We start from the raw sequence: 22547 nt of genomic DNA, 5'->3' as shown, positions 1-22547 counted from the left end.
AAAAAAAAAGGGTGGCTTAATACTGCAAATCAATCAGTGTGATAAATCACATTAATAAAGAAGATAAGAACCATATGATTATTTAAATAGATGCAGAAAAAAACATTTAATAAGGTACAATATCCATTCATGATAAAAGCCCACAACAAAGCAGATTTAGAGGGAACATATCTCAACATATTAAAGGCCTTATATGAAAAATCCATAGCTAACATCATCTTAAATGGGAAAAGCCTGAGAGCTTATCCACTAAGTTCAGGAGCAAGACAAGGAGGTCCACTCTGACCACTTCCCCCCCGTCCACCCTCACTACTTTTATTCAGCAGAGTACTAGAAGTCCTAGCTACAACAATCAGACAAGAAAAATGAATAAAAGGCATCCAAATTGGTAAGGAAAAAGTAAAAATTTCACTATTTGCAGGTGACATAATCCTATATATAAGAAAAGCCAAAAGATTTTGCCATAAAAACTATTAGAACTAATGCTATACTGCTATGTGTTGGCTAATTGAATTTAAAAAGACTATTAGAACTGATAAATGAATTCAGTAAAGTCACAGGATACAAAATCAGTGGCAGAAATCCAGTGCATTTGTAGACACCAACAATGAAGCATCAGAAAGGCAAATTAAGGAAACAATCACATTTACCATTGCACCCAAAATAAGATGCCCAGAAAGGAACCTACCCAAAAAGGTGGAAGACGTACTCTGAAAATATACTATAAAATACTCATGAAAGAAATTGACACAAAGAAATGGAAACACATTCTGTGATCATGGACTGGAAAAACAAATATTGTTAAAATGTCTATAGTACCCAAAGAAATGTAACACATTTAATGCAATCCCTATCAAAATACCAATAGCAGTTTTCAGAGAAATAGAACAAGTAATCCCAATGTTTGTATGGAACCACAAAAGACCCTGAATAGCCAAAGTGATCTTGAAAAAGCAAAGCAAAGCCAGAGGCATCACAACTCCAGACTTCAGGTTATATTACACAACCATAGTCACCAAAACAGTATGGTAGTGGTACAAAAACAGACACATACATCAATGAAACAGAATAGAAGATCCAGAAATAGGCCCATGGTTATATCATCAATTAATCTTCAACAAAGCAGGAAAGAACATCCAATGGCAAAAAGGCAGTCCTTTCAGAAATGCTATCAGGAAAACTGGACAACAACACGCAAGAAAACGAAACTGGACCCCTTTCTCACACCATAGACAAAAACTAACTTCAAATTTGATCAAAGATCTGAAAGTGAGACCTGAAACCATAAAAATCATGGAAGAGAACACAGGAAGTAATTTCTCTGACATCAACCACAACACTATCTCTCTACATATGTCTCCTGATGTATGGGAAACAAAAGCAAAAATAAATCATTGACTACATCAAAATAAAGAGCTTCTATACAGCAAAGGAAGCAACCAACAGTCAGAACAACTGAAAGTCATGACTGATAAAAGGTTAGTGTCCAAAATATATTAAGAACTTATGCAACTCAACACCAAAAACATATAATCCAATGAAAAATGGGCAGAAGACATGAACAGACTTTTCTCCAAAGAAGACTTTCAGATGGCTAATGGACACACGAAAAGATGCTTACTATCACTCATCATCAGGGAAATGAAATAAAAAACCTAACAAGATATCACTTTACACCAGTCAAAATGGCCAAAACCAAAAACATCAGAAATAACAGGTGTTGGCAAGGATGTGGAGAAAAGGAACCCTCACGCACTACTGGTGGGAATGTAAATCGGTGCAGCCACTGTGGAAAATGGTATGGGGTTTCCTCAAAATGTTGAAAGTAGAACTACTCTATGATTCAGTAATTGCACTCTTGGGTATTTACCCAAAGAATACAAAATAAAATAATTCAAAGGGATACATGCACCTGATGTTTATTCTAGCATTAATTATATTAGTCAAATTATGGAAGCTGCCTACCTGTCCATCACAGATGCATGGATAAAGAAGCAGTATATATAAAGAATATTAGTCAGCCATAAAAAAGAACAAAATCTTTCCATTTGCAAAAACATGGATGAATCTAGAGAGTTTAATGCTAAGCAAAATAAGTCAGAGAAAGACAAATACCATATGATTTCATTCATATGTGGAATTTAAGTTACAAAACAAAGGAGCAACGGAGTAAAAAAGAGACAAACCAAAAAACAGATCCTTAACTATACAGAACAAAGTGATGGTTACCAGAGGGGAGGTGGATGGGGGTTGGGTGTAAAAGGTGAAGGGGACTGGGAGTGCACCTGCCTGATGGGCACTGAGTGACCTACAGTATTGCTGAACTGCTACATTATAAATACACATGAAACTAATTCAATAGTGTATGTTCACTCTATGTAACAGTACATTAAAATAAAAAAGAGAGTGCAACTGTACAGCTTAAGAAAGGCACAATTTTGGGTAGAAGGTGGCATCACTAAGGGAGGCACGGGAGGAGAGGTAGAGGTCGGAAGTGGCTTGGGCAACAGAGTGTAGGGGAGAGATGTGCTGCCACATGGCAGGGGTGAGGAGGCAAGGTGGGAGGGCTAAGAATGAGGATGTGCAATGTTCAATCTTTGGACGGGGGGGCATTGCTGGAATTCCAATCCCACCTTGCCCCCAGAAGGCCTGAGCAGGAACTGGGAAGTGTGTATGCAAACAGGACTCCTTTGAAATTCCCAGAAATCTGGGGAATGGACAATGGACTTGGCCAGAGGATGGGGAAGAGGAAGCAGAACCCATTTCAATGAAATCTTCAACGACAGAGTGAACTTGGCTGACTTCTGGGTTACATGAATTTAACAGATAATCACGTGAGACTTGGGACAAGTCATGAAACTGGCTTAAGGCACCAAGTCGGTGGCAGTGCTAGAACTTGAAGTCAGATTTCACGGCCCCAGACTACTCATTCTACCGTTACCCCCACTGACACAGAAACACAGCCCCTTGCAAAGTCAGACTTGAGGATCGCGGAAACAGAGACTTGAGTGTTCTGTGGGCTTGCCCGCAGGTTAGGCTGTGTTTTCACAAGCTGAGATAAAATGGGGATATCGATGCTTGTTATTTGTCTTGCAGGCATAATGACAAGAAAAGACATCCCTGAAACATCTCCCCTGCTTTTCTCCTGGGAGCATGATGAGCTTGCTTGCCTTTCTCACTTCTGGAAGCTCCATGGGAACGCCCTGTTCTTGGTCTCACCATCCCTCACCTTTCTACCTGGCCTAGCATCATCTGAACTCTCTGACTTTCCACGGTGGGAGCCTCAGAACTGGGCGACTCAGTTTTTATAGAGCTCTTATTTGTTTTAAACCAAAGAACATCCCTTCCTGCTCCATATATCCAGGTACCAGTCAGGGATTTATCAGGCACCGAGGCCCTGGAAATCCTATTGTTTAAGTGGTGACCCAAATCTTCACAATTCCTGGTAGAGGGCCTTGGGTCCAAGTCAGTGGTGGGCTATGGGGCTTTAGATAAATCCCTTTCCCCGCCTGGACCTCATCTTCCTGATGTGCAAAGTGAGGGGAAATGGACCTCAGGCAGATCAGTAATTTCCAAAGTGGGGCCCATAAAGTTGGCAGGAGAAGCCAATGAGATCTCTCCACAGTCTTTGAAAGCCTAAGGAGATCATGTTGTCTTGGAGTGGAGGACCTTGAAGCTCTGGCTTTGGGCTGGAATGAGGCCATCTCGTGTTAGCTCTGTCTGCCAATTGGAAATTCACTGGGGTAGTTACATTCATGGAAAAATATACGAGTAAAACGAACAAATGATTACTTAAATACAGTTCAGAAAACAAAAGCTTCTAAAATAGCAGGTCTATGGAGGAAAGGCCAGGGAAATATCAAAGGTGTTTGGAGAACATATAGCTGATAAAATCTCAAAGATGTAAGCACAATAATGTGTCCTCTCACGAATGAGTGACAAGTGAAACACTGAGAAGCTCTGGGATGCTGCAGGTGTAGGCAGTGTAATCAATGAGTGGGGTAGCCAAGAATCCTAAACACCTAGGAATCTCTGTGTGGAGACAACCAAAGTGATACTGGGTCTCATTGACCCTAAACCCAATTCCAGGCTGGTGGGGTGATGTGCGGTGGTCCTCTCCTGCTGGATTCTTCCAGAGCTGCCCACAGAGCCCGGGGGGTGATGTGACATGCTGCTGGGACATTGGCTCTTCCCTCCCTTCTGCTTCCTGGTCAGCTTCTTCTTGCCACTTGGGGTTCTTGGCTGAGATGGTTCCAGCTAAAGATGATTGCATCCTGTTTGATGTCAAAGGGAGTCTGGCAGGTAGACATTACTTCACTACCATGTCTGCTTCATGGGTCTGTGGGTTTTTGTACCTCTTTTGTCCATGTCTGGTCTGTGCCTGGGACACTGTAGGTTCTCAATCAGTGCATGGCGATGACTGAAGGATTGAATGCAACTCAGAAAGCAGGCACCTTGACTTTTAAAAGGTCTTCTTCTGGGTCTGCAAGAGTCCTGTGGTTGTTGAGGTGGACATCTGCCTTGTTCTTGGCTCTCCCCATCTTGCTCTCTCATGGTTCCTGATGGACTTTGATTCAGACATGGATTTCTCCAGCCCAAACCACTTTCCAGCCCAGCACTGCTGACTCTGGATGTTCCCGTGATTGCAGTCTCACACCCCGCACTGGCACTGATCCCTATGCCTCTGGGCCTGAATTCCTGTTTTCAGTTTTATTGCTTGTGTTAGTTTGCTGTGGCTGATGCAACAAATCACAAATGTGGTGGCTTAATGTCACACAAATTTATTATCTGGAGGTCAGAAATCTGAAATGAGTATTAAAGGGCTAAAATCAAAATGTCAGCCGAGCTGTGTTCCTTTCTGGAGTCTGCAGGGGACAAGCCATTCCTCATCTTCTCCAGTTTTGCGAGGTGGCCAGCATTCCTGGGCCTGTGGCTGTACCACTCCACTCTCTGCTGCCATCACCATGGACTCTGGTCCTCTGCATCCCTCTTACTAGGATCCTGATATTGGGTCCACCTGGACCACTCAGGACAATGTAAACATCTCAGTGTCTTTAACTTTACCACATCTGCAAAGTCCCTTCTACTCTGTAAAACAACACGTTGGCCAGTTTAGAGACAAGGAGGTGGACAGCTTTGGGGGTATTTGTGGGGGGACATGATTCTGCCTACTGCACACCCCCAACCCCAAGGCTGGTCCAGAGGGTCTCCTGAGCTAGCTAAACAATATGGCGGGTGTGACATGACCATGAAGAGGGCTCCTTTTTGGTGTCTGTTCGCCATGGGCTCTGGTCTACCCACTGAGCCCACAAGGATGGAAGGGATCTTGAGTCAGGACTGTTGGGTGTGACCAGAAAGGTTCTTTTTGAGGTGCCCACTGGAAACCACAGTACCATTTGCTGGATGTTGTGGTTCTAGGTCATTGCCCCACTAATCTGATCACAGACCTTGAAGTCCGAAAGAGCTTAAAAAAAAAAGTCTCTAAGGTTGAAGACATGTAGATGCCTTCAGAGTCTATCTTCAGCCCACGCTGCCACTGTGGAGAAAGGGAGAGTATCTGTGGCCGGGGATGGCTGATTGAATGATGCGGTATAGGATTCCGAGTGAAGGCAGGCCGACTGGCCCACAGGGCAAGAAAGGAAGGCACTTGGAGAGGTCTCAGCCTCTCCTCCACCTTATTTTTCAGCGACTTACAGGTAGTTCTGCCACAACCCTCAACACGAGCCCTGATGGTCTCGGCCCCGGTCCAACCAAAGGATGTGGCACTGGTCCTCTGCTGATGCCCAGGACCTAGGGCAGACCCATCTGTGTGGCTGGGCTGGCCAGGAAGCCGAGGCCGCCTTGGCAGGGACACGCTGGCAGGCAGATGCTGACAGCACTTCAAAGAACCGCCTTTCCAGGTGTCAAGGGCGGCTTTTCTGAGGCTCACGCGGTGTCATTGTTTATTTTCACAAGGCACCCAGCTGTTTCGGTGATGATATTTATATCCATAAGTGCTCTATTCATCTGCCGATGTTGGGGGATGCTTGCCGGCTACATATGGCAGCCAACCCCACAGCTCTTCTGAGCCTGGTGTTTTTGCATTTAGGGAAATCAATTCTCGAAGGCTATATCAACATCTGGGGATAAGAAATCTTCATTTACCCAAGACCCACCCTGGAAGGGGGAGCCAGAGCCAATGACCTTGACCCCTGCTTCTCTACACATCCCAAAGTGAGGTTCTTTGAAACGCCTCCTCTGTGCCTGAGCTCTGGTTTTACAAAAAGGGATTTGGAAAAGGCGGACAGCAAACAGGCCTTCACGGGCCCCACCTCACTCAGGGGCTCAGGGAGCAGAGTTCACGGTTTTCCTTTTTTAGGCAAAGGAATAGGACGGCTATGGCTTCCCAGTCGGGCACTCCGCAGGCATCTTTGTTTTATGGGAATCCATTTAACGTCCTGGCTCTCTTGAATTCTAGTCATCTACTGTTTGAGCCCCAGATCTTGGAGTCACCTCTCCTCTCTCCCACTCCCCATTCAGTCTGTCAGGATAAATCGGGTCTCCCTTCCGGATATACCGAGAATCCACTCCACTGCTGCCCGCAGGTTCAAGCGGCCATCCCTCGTCACCGCCTCCTCTCTGCCCTTTCTGCTCACTCCCTTAGCAAACACTCTCCCCTTCCAGTACCAACAGTCTGTTCTCAACACAGTAGCCAGAGGGATTTTTTTTTTTTTTTTAAGTCAAAGTGGGTCACTCCTTTCCTCAAAAGCTGCCAGTGGCTCCCTTTTTCTCTCAGACTAAAACCTCAAGTCCTTCCCATGACCCACAAGGCCCTCCATGACCCGGTGGCCCTGCCATGTTGTTGGGTCCCCTGCGGCACCCACTCTGTTCGGTCACGGTAGCCTCTGTGCCATTCCTCAGATGTGCCAGGCATGAACCCACCATCAGGGGTTGGTGTGGCTTGTCCCTTCTCTCTGGGATGCTCTTCCTGGAGACGGTCACACGGCTCATTCTCTCCCTACCTTCCAAACTGACCTTCTGCCTTACCCTCTATCACAATTTTACTCCCAAACCCACCTTCCAATCTTCCTTACCCTGCCCTCGTATTTTTTTCCCCATATACTCATGACCTTCTAACATATAATTAAGCACATATAGGGTGTTTGTTCTTCACTGTCTCCTCCACTTGAGAACAGAAGTTGCAGCAGAGTTGACAGTCTCCTGTTTTGCTTGTTCTGTCTTAACCCAGGACATGCTCCAAACACCTAGAAGAGTTCCCAGTGGGACACAGATACGCCACAAATACGGCCTAAGAATGAGCATGTCTCTCCCAGCACATCCCCCCCGCCCCCCGCACTCAAGGCCCCTCCCATACTCTGCTCCTCCCCATGCCCGCCCCGCTCCCCACCCCCCACTGACCCGGGGCCTCCTTTTGCCTCCGCACAGAGGCCCACTGCCCAGACCTGGGCCCCTGCCACCGTCTGCGACGTCTCCTTCACCTCCTGCATCCACTGCTCTCCAGACCCATGGACTTGGATCTGGAAGCCCAGCTCCCCCATCCCAGCCCTGCTGTCCGGCCCGCCCAGCCACCCCCTCAGTTCAGACCCCCACCTCGCTTTTCGGGGCATTTGCAATATCCTCCTCTACCATCTCCTGGCTGGCAGGTTTCCCTCCAGCTTCTCCTCTTCGTGGATCCCCAGATGCGGCTTTCTAAGGAGAACTTAGCCATACCCGGGCTTCCAAGAGCTATATCTCTCCCCGCTGGACAGCAAGTGCTGTCTCACAGTGCTCCCGGGAAGCCCGGGGCTTCACAAAGGCACCCAGAGTCCTGACTCTTCAAGAAGCACTGGCGGTGGTGGGGGGTGGGGGTGGGTGTTCGGGAGGGACCCAGCCCCCACCCAGGCGGCTTCAGCAGGAGCAACGCTAGGTGAGAGCTGTTGCCTTCACTGCGCCCGCCTGCATGAGCGTTTTAGTCAAGGAAAGGGTTCTGGTGCTAACAAAGTAAGCATCCTGGCAAGCCAAGGCCCAACTCTGTCGCAGCCCCCGCTGCGCCCTGTCGCACTCTCCAGCCTCACCTCCCTCGTCCGGCTCCCAACAGACCCCAGCCCCACTGCGACCCCAGCTGTTGTGCAAACAGGCCACACACAGTCACCCCCCCCCCCCACCGCCGCCCCCATTCCCTCTGCTCACAGAGGGCTTTTTCCCATCTCCCTCAGCCTCACACCCTCAAACCTCTGCTGCCTTCTTCAAGGCCAAAGTCACCTTCTTTTTGAAGTCTTCCGTCACCCTCTGGGCAGAATTAATTGCTCCCTGTTCCCGGCCAGCACAGCACTTCGCGGCTGACCTCTATTACGGCGCTGCCACACGAGCTCGGGACAATTTGCTCATCGGTCTCTGTAGCAAGGCTGGGAGCCCCCGCAGGGCCGAGACCACAGCTCAGACCCACTGTATTTCATTCCCACACAAGGCCGGCACGCACGCAGGAGTGCGCTGAGGTGCCCTGAGTTTCTTTCAAGACACCACTTTTCAAACACCAGAAAGGCCATTCCCACTTGTCCCACCTAGGACTGCCTGCCCTGCTGTGGAGGGGCACGGGCTCCAGAAGCTTTCCCATGATGTGTCCCGAGCACTGGAACATGCTGTAGGCATGTGACGCTTGGAGCTGTCAGACCCCGGGGGGCTAAGGCATGAAGTCTGTCTGGACACAAGAGCCCTGTGTGATGACACCAGAGTCCTCACGGTGGCTCATGGGCCAAGGGTCCAAGGTCTGAGCTCCAACTCTATCAGTGTGGGCTGCATCTCCCAGGGGTTAGGCTGCCTGGCTGGCTGGGTGTGGCCAGGCCTCAGGCTCTTCTGCAGGTTGGAGGTGCTGGGAGCTGGGGAGGCTCTGGGAGCCTCTGGGCTTGGTGTGCTCAGTGGGATTTGAAGCAAGACCCTGATCAGTGCCTGGCAGATGGAGCAACAGAATCTGGCCCCAGACTGGGGAAGAGGGCTGGGCAAAGCCCCCAACTAGGGAGTCATTGCTGGAAATGAGAGGATGCAGAGTGGGAGGTGGCGGGGCATGAGACCACCAGCCTCTGCTGGCAGCAGGACAGGCTGGTTTGGTGCTCGAAGCCAGCCAGACCTGTCCACAGGCTGCTCGGTCGGGCGGAGGCGGCATGCGCTGACTCTCAGGCTCTCCCTCCAACCCTCGGGCAAGGCTGCCCAAACGCGCCTGAACACCTGGGCGGCAGCTGCAGTCCTCCTACCTGGGCGGTGTCCATCTCATTCAGCATCACCACGGAGGAGCAGTTGTAGTCGAACACCAGCCTCCAGAAGTCTGCCACGGTGTTGGGGAGAGGGTGCTGGGTGACCACGAAGGCAGCAGGCTGCTTGTGGCTCTGACAAAGGAATGACATAGGCTTCATAAAAGACACACCCAGCAGAGATATTCTGATGGTGAGGAGGCTTGGATGACGGCCAGAGCCCCCCCGCCCACCCCCTCACCCCCGCCGAGCCTGCCAAACAGATTGCCTAAGACACCTACTAGTTCTGGCATCTCTGGGTGCCCCCAGTGGCCAAGGGGGCCTTCTCATAACGAACTCATTCTCCTCTAAACTAAGACATTTCATTAGGAAAGTGTCACTCGGCTGGGGATTATCCAAATAAATTATTTATGTTTTGGAGCTCAGCAAATAATCATTATTACAATATGAAATGAAAGATTCTGGAAGCAGATTTGCTGCTTTGCTGCCCAAAGCACCTCCTGGGACATTGGCGATATCTGTGTTTCTGTGCCCACAATGCTGGAGGAGGGGGTGGCTCAGCCCAAGACAGAGAGCCTCCTGTATTGCAGGAGGCTCACTCCTGCCCCAGGGTCAGAATGAGGGTGGAGCTGGCCTGTCAGAAGATGGACATGCTGTGTTGTGAGACAATGGGCAGTGGAAGGCTCGGGTTTTCGCATGAGACAGAACTGGGGTTCAAATCCAGCTTTCTGACTTGTAGGTTATCATGCATCCAACCAACCACCCATCCATCCAACCATCCATCCATCCATCCATCATTTATTTGTACAGCTCTTTTTTGGTACTAAGCCCTGGCAAGTTATTAGACCTTTCTAAGAGGTCCACCATCTGGAAAATGGGAATCACAAGTCCCATTTGGGGGATAGCTGTCACGCAGAGTGAATGAGATTTGTGTTTGGGAAAAGACTGGTGCACGTGAATGAGCTGTGAGCCCACTGGTAGGACAGAAACATCCCTGACATGATTCTTTATCCTTGGCACTGGTGCTGGGGCTGGCACCTGAGACCCCCCCCCCCCAAAACAGGTCCAGCAAACAAATGAATCCACTCAGTTCCATGTTACGGATGGGGAAACAGGCCCACAGAAAACAGCCTGTGAAAATCTGGGCTACGTGGGAAGCTTTGACTGGCCCCTCTTTACTACAGTATCTTGTAAGATGGTGTTTGGAAAGATTGGAGGGCTTCTCCTTTAGTGGCCTGTGAAACCAGAGACTGTCCACAGCTTATCTTCTTAACAAGCTTTCTTGAGAGATAGTCCCTGTGGCAGACACAGCTATTTTCGGCCGAGTGGCGAGTCAGCAGGAAGATGGGGAGGGAAGACGGATGGGTAGGCCCATCCAAATGAGGGGAAGACCCAGGCAAAACACTTTGCCACCCATATTACATAAATGATCTCTTGATGCCCCGGTGGCAAAAAAAAAAAAAAAAAAAAAAAAAAATGCAGGCTTATAGATACTAGGGTCCTGTCTTCCAAGGGTCTTTTTTTTTTTTTTTTTTTTTTTTACGATTTTATTTATTTACTTGACAGAGAGAGATCACAAGTAGGCAGAGAGGCAGGCAGAGAGAGAGAGGGAAGCAGGCTCCCTGCTGAGCAGAGAGCCTGATGCGGGGCTCGATCCCAGCACCCTGAGATCATGATCCCAGTGGAAGGCAGAGGCTTTAACCTACTGAGCCACCCGGCACCCCTTCCAAGGGTCTTCTGACCAATGGGATGATCCAAGGATGGAGGTGGCCTGGGCGGGCAATATTTAGTTTCCCCAAAAGCCAAACTCTAGAGGCAGATAGCAGGTCTTTGAGCCATTTCTAGACATGGAAAAAAAATCTCGATTTTAAGAGTCAAAAGATAGAACCCAGGCTTCACCCTTTCTGAGTCAGTCAACCTGGAGACAGTCATGCAAATACTCTGGGCCTCAGTATTTGATCCAGAAAGTGGGGACAATAACACCCAAATACAGAATGAGTCAGGATAAGTCCAGGCTCTGACATGGTGCCCAATACTGAGCGAATGTTAGTTCTCTTTCCTTTTTCCTTGTCTCTGTGATAAATGCTCTATTAGGCCAGCATGCCTGACAAAGCCTTATCTGAAAATATGCTCGAGATCCGCGCTTCTGCCGGGTTTCGGGGATCAGCCGGCAATCCATTTCATGGATAACATCATCTTTTACCAGGGGAAACATTAAAAATTAACCCAGAGGACTTCATATTTTTCTGCTAGGAGAAAAGCTGCTATGGTTACCAGATAATGCACAGACTGAACTGGAATACAGATAAGGACTTTTTTTTTTTTTTTTTTTTGTAAGAAAGGCAAAGGCCCGGTGATGGCTCACAGGAGAAATGCCCCGTGGACAAAGAGAACACAATCAGCATCAGAGCTTGGCAGAAGGCATCTGGCTCCAGGCAGCATCTAACCTACTAAGTAGAGGCCAGAAGCATGTTTGATCCTTGCATAGATGAGGAAGTCAAGGAGAGGGAATTGGGACAAGTGGGAGAAAAAGCAATGAGGAACTTGGAAGTGTGATTACACCCCCAGGCTCCAACTCTTGCCATACACACACACACACACACACGCACACGCACACATACACATACATGCACACATTGATCTTGGAGGGCCCTAAGCTAAAGCCAGAGGTCTCCCCTCCACCTCCAGCTATTTGATCTGACCAGGACAAAGCTCCCTGCTTCTGGACCCATAGAAGGGTGTCCGTGGAGGAGCTGGGCACCCCCCATGGGCAGAGGCCAGGGCAGGACCCGAAAGAGCTGATAGGCACTAAGCTCCTGTCACCGCCCTGCCTCCAACACTGAGGGCCCTTGGGGAGAGTTTCAGGAGGATCAGAGGTCAGAGAGATAGTTGGCTTTAACCCCAAGAGAAAACACTCTATATTCTTGCCTGTTCTGAGGGAGACGGGAAGTCCATGTGGGCTGCATGGTTGTGACCTTGGACATGGGTAGGGAGGGGGACCTGGAAGGGCTTATCTCCAATCAGGCAATGATATTCTTGATCTGGAGCCTCGGGAGGCAAGACGTCTGTGTCTTCCTGGATTGCACACACTGTGGGGAAGGCCCACGGAATGTTCTAGAGTGTGAGTTCTGGGTTCTGGCTCTAGCTTTCCCAGTGACCTTGAGCAAGTCTCTTCCTCTTTCTGGCCTCAGTTTCCTTTGCTGAAAAGTACAAGGATGAGACCAGATGATCCATGGCTCCTTCCTGCCACAAACATCTCTACCTCCAGAAGGTGGAGGGATGACCACTGGAAGGAGATGAAGGGCCAGTGGGGAAGCCTGCGAGTCAGGAGCAAGGACGTGACCTCCTCATTAGGGTCATGATTCCTCAACCAGGTCAGGGAGGGAGTGCCCTTCTTGGACTTGATGCTGAAAAAACAGGAGACAGTGCCCCTGATGGGACAGTCAGAAACACGTCCTGTCCCCTTCTGTGCCCCCTCTGCCACATCCCATCACTTGTCCAGTAACCTGTCAGTCTCAATCTTGCCTCTGCACAGGAGTTATCTGGGAACCTGCCTGGGAGCCCCTCGAGGGCAGAACCTATGTCTGTACCGTCCTGTATTCCCAGGGCTCAGGCCAAGGCCTGGCATAGAGAATGTTTCCTGAACTGAACGGAGGGCTGAGAGTCAGCTCTCTAGGCAGCAGGAGAGGGGACTAGGCAGGCCTGCACTGTGATGTCATGGACACACACTTTATGCTTTGGGTGCATTCTTTCCAGGCTGATATGGGAGCAAAGAGTCCAGAACACAGCTTGTCTATAGGTTCGGACCAGAGCCTTCGGGGAAGCAAAGGTCTTAGGGCCAGAAGATCAGGAGCAAGGAGAGGCTGCCGCGGGGTGGTGGCGAGGGGTGTCGGTGCCCTGGGCTCCAGCCATCTCCGCCTAGAAGGAACTTCCCAGTGAGTGCCAGCCAGGGCTCAGCTTACGTCCATCAGTGCGGCATTGACGTAGTTGCTGGGCTCTCCGTCCACCGAGATAAGGAAGGGCAGGCAGCGGTCCAGAGGCAAGACATCCATGCTCCGGTTCTTATCGTGATTCCGAGGCAGGAGCCCAATGCTGCAGTCCTCGGGCCGGACTCGGGGGGTCACGATGTTGAGGGTCTGTAGGGCACAAAGACAGACAGGTAGGCACTGCTCAGCCATGTGCCTCAAATAGAGCAGATGGTGAAGTTCAAACTCCGCCTACCCCATCCTATCTCCATCCTCCAAGCTTGGCCTTCCAGTCGTCCCACCATCCCGCCCCCACCCCAGGGCTTGTTCCTCTCCATGTGACGTGCTGCCATCTCCCTATCGGGACTGTATGACACCCTGATGCCAAGGCTACAGAGGCAGCATGCCCATGCGCAGAGCAGACACAGGCTGCCAACCTGCTCATCTTAGTAAAGGGTGGGTCAGCCAGGGAGTCAGAGGGTGGGGGTGGGTGGGGGCAGTGTTTATGCCTCCATTGAAGGGTCCTGGAAGGAGGGAAAGGATTTGCCCAATGCTCCTCTCAGAGACAGTGGCTTTTATAAAGATTTTATTTATTTATTTGTTTGACAGAGAGAGAGATCACAGTAGGCAGAGAGGCAGGCAGAGAGAGAGGAAGGGAAGCAGGCTCCCTGCTGAGCAGAGAGCCCGATGCAGGGCTCAATCCCAGGACCCCCGGATCATGACCTGAGCCGAAGGCAGAGGCTTAACCCACTGAGCCACCCAGGCGCCCCTAGACAGTGGCTTTTAGAACGAACTGCTCAGGATGGGTGAGAGACCCCCAGGGGGCAAGATCTAGGAGTGTAGTGGGTTCTGCGGAGTGAGTCTTGCAAGCGTGGGGCCAGAGCTGAATCGTCCAGCCAGGAGACCAGATGCTAGGTGCACCCAGGAGGGGGCTCTGGCCTCCATCTCTCCCCTCCCAATCAGTAAAGCTTCCTTTGGAGGGAGCACAGGGGTACTGGCTGGCTGGGATATCTGCCTGTGGAATCATGGGCTGAGGACTTGCACCTCAATTTCTGGAACTCCCTTGCTTCCTGCTGCCTGGTTCTCAGCTCCTGTTGCCGAGGGATGACCCCTGCACAGACCTGAGAACAAAAGGCTGGACTCTTGGCTTACGCAGTGATTCATGTCCAGGCCTCCAGACCAAGATGCCACCATTCTGGCTACCTGGGCTGCAAGGTACAGATGTGCTACATCTGAGCTGATCTGAGCTATGGGACGGTGCTTCTCAAAGTCTCGTGTGCAGACAAGTCATCTGGAGATCTTGCTACACTGCACACTCTGGTTCAGAAGCTGTGGGTGGGACCCAGGATGCTACATTCTGATGAACTCCCAGGTGCAGCTGATGGTGTTGGCCTCCAGACCCCATTCTGGGTAGTAGGGAGGATCTAGGACACACACACTCCAATTGTACAGAAATGGCAAAAAAACCTGAGTCCCTCTAGGGATGGTGGGGCATGAAACTCACACCTGTGTTTAGAAACTCGTCTCCACCCACAAATCACACTAGCTAGAACTCCATTCGTTCAAACACAGGATCTTAGTTAAAAAACAAGGGTCAACAGTCATCGAGTGATTGGTTCATAGCGGTTCACGGTTGTGCGTGGAATGTTCTGGAATTCATTCTGCAGCTTTCTAGAGCCTCGGACACTGGAAGCACTGGGCTTATCCGTTCTCACAAAGAAAACGCCACGAATGTTCTCAGTGCCACTGAAGTTGGTTGGGTCACCGAGCCCAGGCCTTGCTCTTACCTGAAATTCGTCTTTGATCTGGCTGGAGTTGGTCTGGGGGTCCAGCCTGCTGATGTTGTAGTAGAGAGAGCGGAACTCGCACACGGGGATGGCGGTGTTGCCGCACAGGCACGCTTCCAGGATGGCGTCATGCACGAACACGTACTGTTCCTGCCACGCCATGGAGGGGAGAGAGGGGTCTGGGTGAGAAGAAGAGTGGCCTGGGCATATGTTGCCCAGATGTAACCCCATGGCTGGGAAGGATGGGCAGGATTTGCATAGCCGCATCACGGCTTCCTCTCCAACCCCAAAGGGCCAAGCTTCCCTGATTCTTCCCAAGCTCCCTGCGCAAAGGTGAGACTACGTTGTGGGACCGAGCAGTATAGTCACAGATGACAGTTAGAAACTTCTGGACCTGCCGCAGCACGGGCTAATGGTGCCTGCCTCTGCCCCTTGGCTGTTGCCTCTACCTTGGAGGCTGCTAACCTTGAGCACCTGAGATTCGTGCTGAGGGATTTCTTCTGTTCCCAGGAGCACACTGGGGCTGTGCCCAGGGCCAGCCAGCAAGGCTGGAGAGTCAGCGCTCCGGGAAGGAACCTTCAAACAGTGTCCACCAGAGACTTGGGGCAGAAACACCTAAGCTCCTTCTGTCCCAGGTAGGATATTTGGGAGGGCATGTTCCCTACTCCCTCAGGGCTCCGAGCAGGCTTGAGCTCCAGGTGTCCACAGGGTGAAACAGCTTGCAAATCCCCTCAGCGATGTCACACGGCCTGGCTTCCTTTCCTTCTCTTTGCTTTCCAACCTGTGAGTCTTGGGATCGCCTCCCAAATCAACCACATGCCTTGTCTCAGGGTCTGCTCCCGACCTCTGGGCCCCTCTGCCACCTGTGTCCTTGGCTCCTGCTGTTCTCTTCCCCTGGAACCCCGTGCCCCTGTTGCTATGGCCCCTCGGCTTCATTCCCTCTGGAAAGTCTTCTGCAAACCCACCAGGTGGAAGCTGTTGCTATTGTCCCCAGGCCCTTAACCAACGTTTGAGTGACTTGGCTCATCTCTACATCAAACACTTATCCAGATGCATCACGATGATTGATCTGAATGCCTGTCTCTGCACAGACAGCAGGGACCCCGTGTCTAGTGCCAGCCAGTGAGCCTGTCTTCCGCAAGCTTAAATCTGGGAACAGAGAAAGCAGCCACTCCGCTCTCCTGCAGCCTCTCCGAGTGTAGATGCTAGTCTGTGGAAGTTAGCTCAGAGCCCACAGTGGGCTCTTATGTGTATATGCTTATAAGTGGGGGGATTCTCCACAGAGCCGGCAGTGCCTGGCCAGGCACACATCCAAAACTTCCCTTTGCAGGACCGATGAAGGACATAGCTTCTTATCTGCCCTAGCTGCCTGCCTGGGTACCCACAGCCTTCCCTAGAACCAGGCAATGGGCTCATTATAAGAAGAATTAGCCATGGCTTTGAGGAGTAGGGTGGGCAGAAAAGGCTGCCTAACAAGAGAGTATGGTTCAGGGAAAAGTGCATGGGCCTTGGGGTCACATGCACCCAGGTTCCACCACTGTCCACCTGTGTGAGGACTTGGGGGCCCTTTATCTGTAAAATGGGAATACTAGTAGGAGCCGCCCCATAGGCTTATTGTGAGGAATACACATAATATCCCGAATATAAAGGACCTAGCATGATGCCCGGCACATAGTAGGTGCTCAACAATAAAGATGAACTCCTCCCATTTCCCTTGGGTCTTGGGCTCTCTACAGGAACAGAGGGACGCCTGAAGGTTTGCTTTTCCCTCCAAGAACAGGGGCTATGTGTTATCTCCTTTGGAATCCCTAGAACCCAGCCCAAGTACTCAATAATTTTGTTGGTGAAGTCATTCCAGCAGGGACTGTGCTTGGCACACAGTAGGCATTCAGGAAGTGCCAATTCCTCTCTGTCTTCTCCTTCCCCCAGGGCAGGAATACTATTCAAAGAATCCTTGAAAGTTGCCATTCGGTCCCTGCTTGGATGCCCTCAGAGCTGGGGAACTCACCCCCACTGATGCAAGTGCTTGCACTGTGGGACCCCAGGGTCAGCAGCTGTGTCCTAGCTTCTCCTGTGGTCCCAGCGTAGCAAGTCAGGTATGCCCTCTCTCTACTTCTCTCACCCCCATGTCTCTTTCTATAGGATGTCCCCATTCATGGGTGTCTGTTCTACCCTGCTTCTCCTGGGCCAGGGCTGCAGCTCGCGAGCCTGCTCAGTCCCCCAGGACTCACCTCCGTCTGTACCAGGTTGACCCTCTGGGCCCGGAGCTCACGCACACAGTTGAAGATGTCCACTACCCCCTCGTTCTCTGCCATGTCGAGCATGGTGTCGATGGCGATGAAGCAGCCGGTCCTCCCGGCTCCAGCACTGGAAGAGAGGACAGTGTCTGTTAGAGACCTCAGAGCGGGGGGTGGGGGGTAGGGAGGGCGTAGGGAGGCGGGACCTCCCTGCCTCCACCAACCACTCAGCCCTGCCCCAAGAACCCTGTAGAGGGGCAGCAGGCTGCAGAGGTCAGACACAACAGTCTGAATCCCAGTGCTGCCGTGAGACCCTGAGCAAGTGAGTGAACTTAAAGCCTCTGCACTCTCTTCTGTAAAATGGGAGAGCAATGCTTGCCATGGGGGCTGTTTTAACAGAACCTGCTTACTTTTGTTGTCCTCATTTAGCAAGGACTTATTTAATGCTTACAAAGTGCCAGACATTGTTCTAAGTGCTTTTATAAATGTTGCCTATTAACTCCCTTGTGAGGGCATTGGGAGGTTTCTCACCCCATTTTACAGGTGAGAAAAGCGAGGCGCAGAGAGCTGACCTTGCTCAAGGTCACAGAGCTGGCATGTTGTGGAGGTAGGACTTTCACCCCAGCCATCTGGCTCTTGGATCTGTGTTCTTAGATACAGTAACAGTCATAGCACAAAACGCATGCTTTGACAACACATCCACACGCTGTTTCCTCCTCCAGTGGGTGAAGCTCACCGCTCTATATCGTACAAGGCATGGTGCCTGGCATGCTGGAGATGCCTAATAAACATGTCTTCCTCACTCCCCCTTCTGTCTTTTTCCCTTTGTCAGCAAGCAGGCTGACAGATGGAAGCAAGGAAGGAGAGATGCGGGAACAGAAGGGAGGTGGTGGGAAGGCGGATCCTCTGAGTGGGCCCAAAGGCAGAGTGAATCCGAGGTCCCACGTGGCAAGCCCCAGGTTTGGCTCCAGGGGCACCTGCTTTCCCAGGAATGTGAGCCAGGAGCAGTCTTCAACTAGAATAGGTGACAGCCCCAAGGCCCTTGTCTGGTAGACATACTCTGATTCTGATACATGCTCAATTCTAATCACTGGTGGCTTCCTTTAGGAAGATCTCAGGCCAAGTACAAAATAGCAAAAGAACTCAGCATGACCCATGGACCATGACCAGCCTTTCCCCGATGTGTGCTGGGTTCCAGGCATGGCTCTGAACCAGAGACAAACAGAACACTGGCCTTAAGTGCACATAATTTAGGAAGCGAAGGCCAAGTTAGCAAGGAGGCCCGTGCTGGCTGTGCTTTCACATCTTGCTTCCCCTAGGGAAACAAGCGATGAAGCAGGAAGAGAGCAGGACTGGCTGACCATAAACCCAGCAGGACAGGCCAGTAGGACTGGGTAACAGTCCCACAATGATCTGGAAAACAAACCCATGGGAAGCAGTCTTGGTTCTTAGTAAAATTTCATGGTTTAAAGTGGTGAAGTTTGACTTGTATTTATACATTTCCACACCCCAGAAGGGATGCAGCAAGTAGGCCTCAGGGTCTAGGAGGGGGCACAAACCGCCACTCATCTGCCTCTTCCTGAAGCCTCCTCCTCCACCTGTGTTAGGGAAAACTAGCAGCCTGACCTGGTTTTGAATCTTGTATCCACCACCAGTGAACAACCTGCCCGGTGGCTGTAAGCCTCACACATCCAACCTGCCTCCCTGCTGGGTTCTCCTGACGACCTGAGCTGTATTCCAGCCTCACACAGCAGCGTAGCTCATCATACTTGGGGTCAGACCCCTGGCACCCAATCCTAGCTCAACCACTTACTAGCTGTGTGACCTTGGGTAAATGACTTGACCTTTCTGGCTTTCAATAACCACCACCATGAAACAAGGCTGATAATAATAAACAGACCCATCCTGTCGTGTCGATAGCCCAGTACATGTACATTGCGGGAAATGATGCTGAAAAAGCATGGGTGCATGTAAATTACCTAGCCCTATGCCTACGGATGTTGCAATTTCTCAGTAAATGTAGCCACTTCTATTCAACAGACATTTATGGAGCCTCCAGTAAGCACTGGATGCTGGGATGAGGAGTGGGGATCCGAAGATAAGCAGACATGGTTTCTGCTCTGAAGAATGAACAGTCTGGGGCAGTGGACAAGTATTAGAGGCAGAGACTGGAAGTGTTTTTAAGTGCCGTGAGCTGTCAGGACTTCTCCTAGGCACTGCGTATAGGTCAGCCAGCACATTTCATCTTCAGAATGGCCCCGGGAGTGGAGACCACTGTGCTCGTCGTGTTGGGCTGGCTGGCTCTGGAGGAAAGACAGGGCTGTCATGCAAGGAGAGGCTGATAAATCATCTCCATTCCTCCCTTACCCCTGCTCTGGCTGCCCTCTTGGACACGGGACTTGGGGGGCTAACATTCTACTGTCCTTGAACTGTCATGAGCCGTAAAACAAAGGATACATGCAAAAGGCTTAGAGAGCCCACGGCTGCTGGTGACTGTCACCTGCCAACCCTCAGTGACCTCATCGGTGAAACGGGGTCTCTAATTCCCACCCGCTCATGTGGGGAGGGTACACAGATGTCGAGCGACAAGAGGTCGGCCCTGAGATGCCCGCGGTTTGTGGAGTCTCTCCTTGGCTTCGCTTGGGACCTTGACCGAGATGGACACCATCAGGGCAAGCTGAAGTCAAGAACACGCAGGGTCTGAAAAGGTGGCCTGGGCCCAAGGTCACACTGGAAGAGGGAGGCAGGAGTGTGTGGGCCAGCTGGCCTTCAGGTCTGGTCCAATTTTTAATGACCTTAACATGACACTTCATCTCCATTTAGGAGGACTGGAAGACACGCCAGTCACTCCCCATGCGACTTTCTAGGTCAGAGCTGGAAATACCTCTTCTCCATAATAAGGTGAAGCCTGGCACTGTCCATTTACTCTCTGTTAAGGACCCTGCAGGCCAGCAATTGATTTTTAAAATAACAGAACTGAAGAGCTGCACGCTTCCACGGAGGCTCCCCGCTGCTGTGGCACGCAGCCGAGGGCAAGCCTCTGGACAAAAACCTGTCCACTCCCGGCGCCACTGGCCTATACCTGCGTGACCCGAGCAAATGGTCCACCTTCTTGGCACCTCAATGTTCTCATCTGTAGAATGGGAAGGAAGCTAGCGCCCACCCCTCCAGGCTGCATGAGGGGTGGGCAAAGTGCACATGTAACGGATCCTGTCAGTGTGAGCTCACATCCCCAGGGGGCTTTAGTATTTCAGAGTAACAGTCATGATACTCACTGGTACTGTTACTATTACTTTGTTGTTGTTGTCATTATTGTCAGCCAACCCTGAGATCTGGGCTGGGCTTGGGGACAGAAAGGCCGGTGGCAAGAATGTATCTCCCTCACTGACAGCAGCACCATAGAAGCAGCATTGTTTGGAGCTAGAGCCCAGTTCTTACCTGCAGTGGACCACTATGGGCCCGGCTTCAGGGGGGTTCAGGAACTTGACCTGGCGCACGAAGCCCAGGAGGCCGGTGGCATAGCAGGGGACACCATGGTCGGGCCAGCTGGTGAAGTGGAAGAGGCGGAGCTCCCGGATCTCGTGGTAGCCTTTCTGAGGAGAGAAGGGGCCTCTGTTCCTCCAGCTGCCACCCCCATATGCCCGCCCAGCACCCAGGGGGAGCATGGCTGCCACATGGAGGGGCAAAGCCAGCCATGGAGGGGCCAGAGCCAGCCTCCCTGCCATGGGGGAGGACAAGATCCTGCCAGGTGAGCAAAGGTTGCCACAAAGGGTGACTTCTGTAATCTGCTGGGTCTGGGAGCCACAGAAGTAGATAATGTAGAGGTAGTGGCTTTGCTGCAGGACTTCTCAGAGCCTTCAGTGGACTGGTGTACACTCTGCATCCCCAAGGGGGCATTATAACACACCCACAGTGTTTGTCCTTTTGACAAGGGTGTCATGGGCCTTCTATTCAGCAGAACAGACTCAGAGAAAGGTTGGTTTTAAACACCAAGTACAAGTCATTTCCAGTGGAACACGAGGCCTTTCAGTGACTGGGATCTGTGACCCTCGCTCTTCATGGCTTTCGAGTTTTAAAAAAAATGTGTCAGACTCCTCTATTCATTAGATTCTTATTTAGAATCATAAGACAGGGAACAAATAAAAGCAGAGCGTCTCTGACTGATGGGGGCAGTGGGGCCTGGGGCTCTGGTCGCTTCCCCTTCCCCTCCTATCACTCTTCAGTAACACCCTGCAGGCTAAGGGCGCTTCTCTGCCCAGTCCGTAGTCAGGTGTCACCTCGGGGCCTGTGCTTATGCAGTGCCCTTACCTACTTTCTCCTACCTTGTACTCTCCTGCAGATATGCAGAGAGAACCAAATAGGAAGAGTGTTTGACCATTCTTTCAGTTAAGGAAGATTCACTGAGGGTTATCTGTGCCAAGCCTTGTGTTAGGCACTGTGAAGGCGGAAATAAAAGCCACAGTCCCTGTCCCTGGTGCGACTCAGGGTCTAGATGGAGAGGCAGGCTCCTAAGTGGATAACCTGTTGAAGTGCTTAAAGGAGCATCAGGTAACCCCAGCTGGGGATGGAGAAATCAGAGAAGGCTTCCTGGAGGAGGTGAGTCTTGAAGTACATTAATAGTGAAAACAGTAGCTAACATTTATTAAGCACAGACTGCAGGCCTATTACTCTTCTGAACATTTCGGTGTACTAACTCATTTAATCCTCATACCAGTCCATATGTTGTCTCTGTTTTATGGATGAGGAAATCGAGGCTAAGCTAGGTTAAGGAACACAACCAGGTCACACAACTCATAAGTTGTAACCCAGTCTGGACCCTGGCTCTTGGACCCTACAGTCTGCACTCCTAGTCACTATGAGAAACTAAGGCCTAAGTGTTGCCCCATCAAAGAGATGGCAGGACTCCCAGGCAGAGAGGCAGCCCAGGTAACGTCACGGGGACAGGACTTAGCATGGCACACGCACAGAATCACAAACAGGGCACCCCGGGGGGAAGTGGAAGACTGGCAAGGGCGGACAGAGGGACTGTGGGTGGGAGGCTGGGTGGGTGCCTGTTGCTGGGAGGCCTTGGATCCCACACAGGGTCTCACTGAGGATCTGGGGAGGTTGCCCGGAAGGGGAAGTGCATCATCACACTTGCATTTTGGGAGGGCTGTGTTGGGGGCTATGTGGAGCCTGGAGTGGAGTGGGAATGTTGGGGGGCAGTGCAGGAGGCACTGATGGCACCCTCCTAGAGCCCCATTCCTGGGCCAGGACCCCCATCTCCAGCTCCTGAGTCTTGGCTGCGGACGTCCACAGCTCCCCCCCTTCTTCAGAGAATTGCTCAGCCAACCA

General features: G+C 51.1%; 1 protein-coding gene across 12 annotated transcripts in view; it reads right to left on the bottom strand.

Moving 5' to 3' along the window:
* The window catches only part of PTPRT (protein tyrosine phosphatase receptor type T), a 1057545-nt gene that overhangs the window by 30271 nt on the left and 1004727 nt on the right, over positions 1-22547 (bottom strand). For all 12 annotated transcript variants that reach the window (XM_059133123.1, XM_059133124.1, XM_059133125.1 and 9 more), the window contains 5 exons: positions 20652-20806; positions 17208-17343; positions 14977-15126; positions 13187-13360; positions 9228-9359 (listed from right to left, as the gene is read on the bottom strand). In XM_059133123.1, the coding sequence (XP_058989106.1) occupies positions 9228-9359; positions 13187-13360; positions 14977-15126; positions 17208-17343; positions 20652-20806 (747 nt within the window). The remainder of the gene's footprint in view (positions 1-9227; positions 9360-13186; positions 13361-14976; positions 15127-17207; positions 17344-20651; positions 20807-22547) is intronic.

The sequence above is a fragment of the Mustela lutreola genome, chromosome 9, assembly GCF_030435805.1.
Source record: "Mustela lutreola isolate mMusLut2 chromosome 9, mMusLut2.pri, whole genome shotgun sequence".
NCBI classification, from domain to species: domain Eukaryota; kingdom Metazoa; phylum Chordata; class Mammalia; order Carnivora; family Mustelidae; genus Mustela; species Mustela lutreola.
Note: the sequence above shows the minus strand (reverse complement) of the source record. Positions and strands in the feature narration are given on the sequence as shown.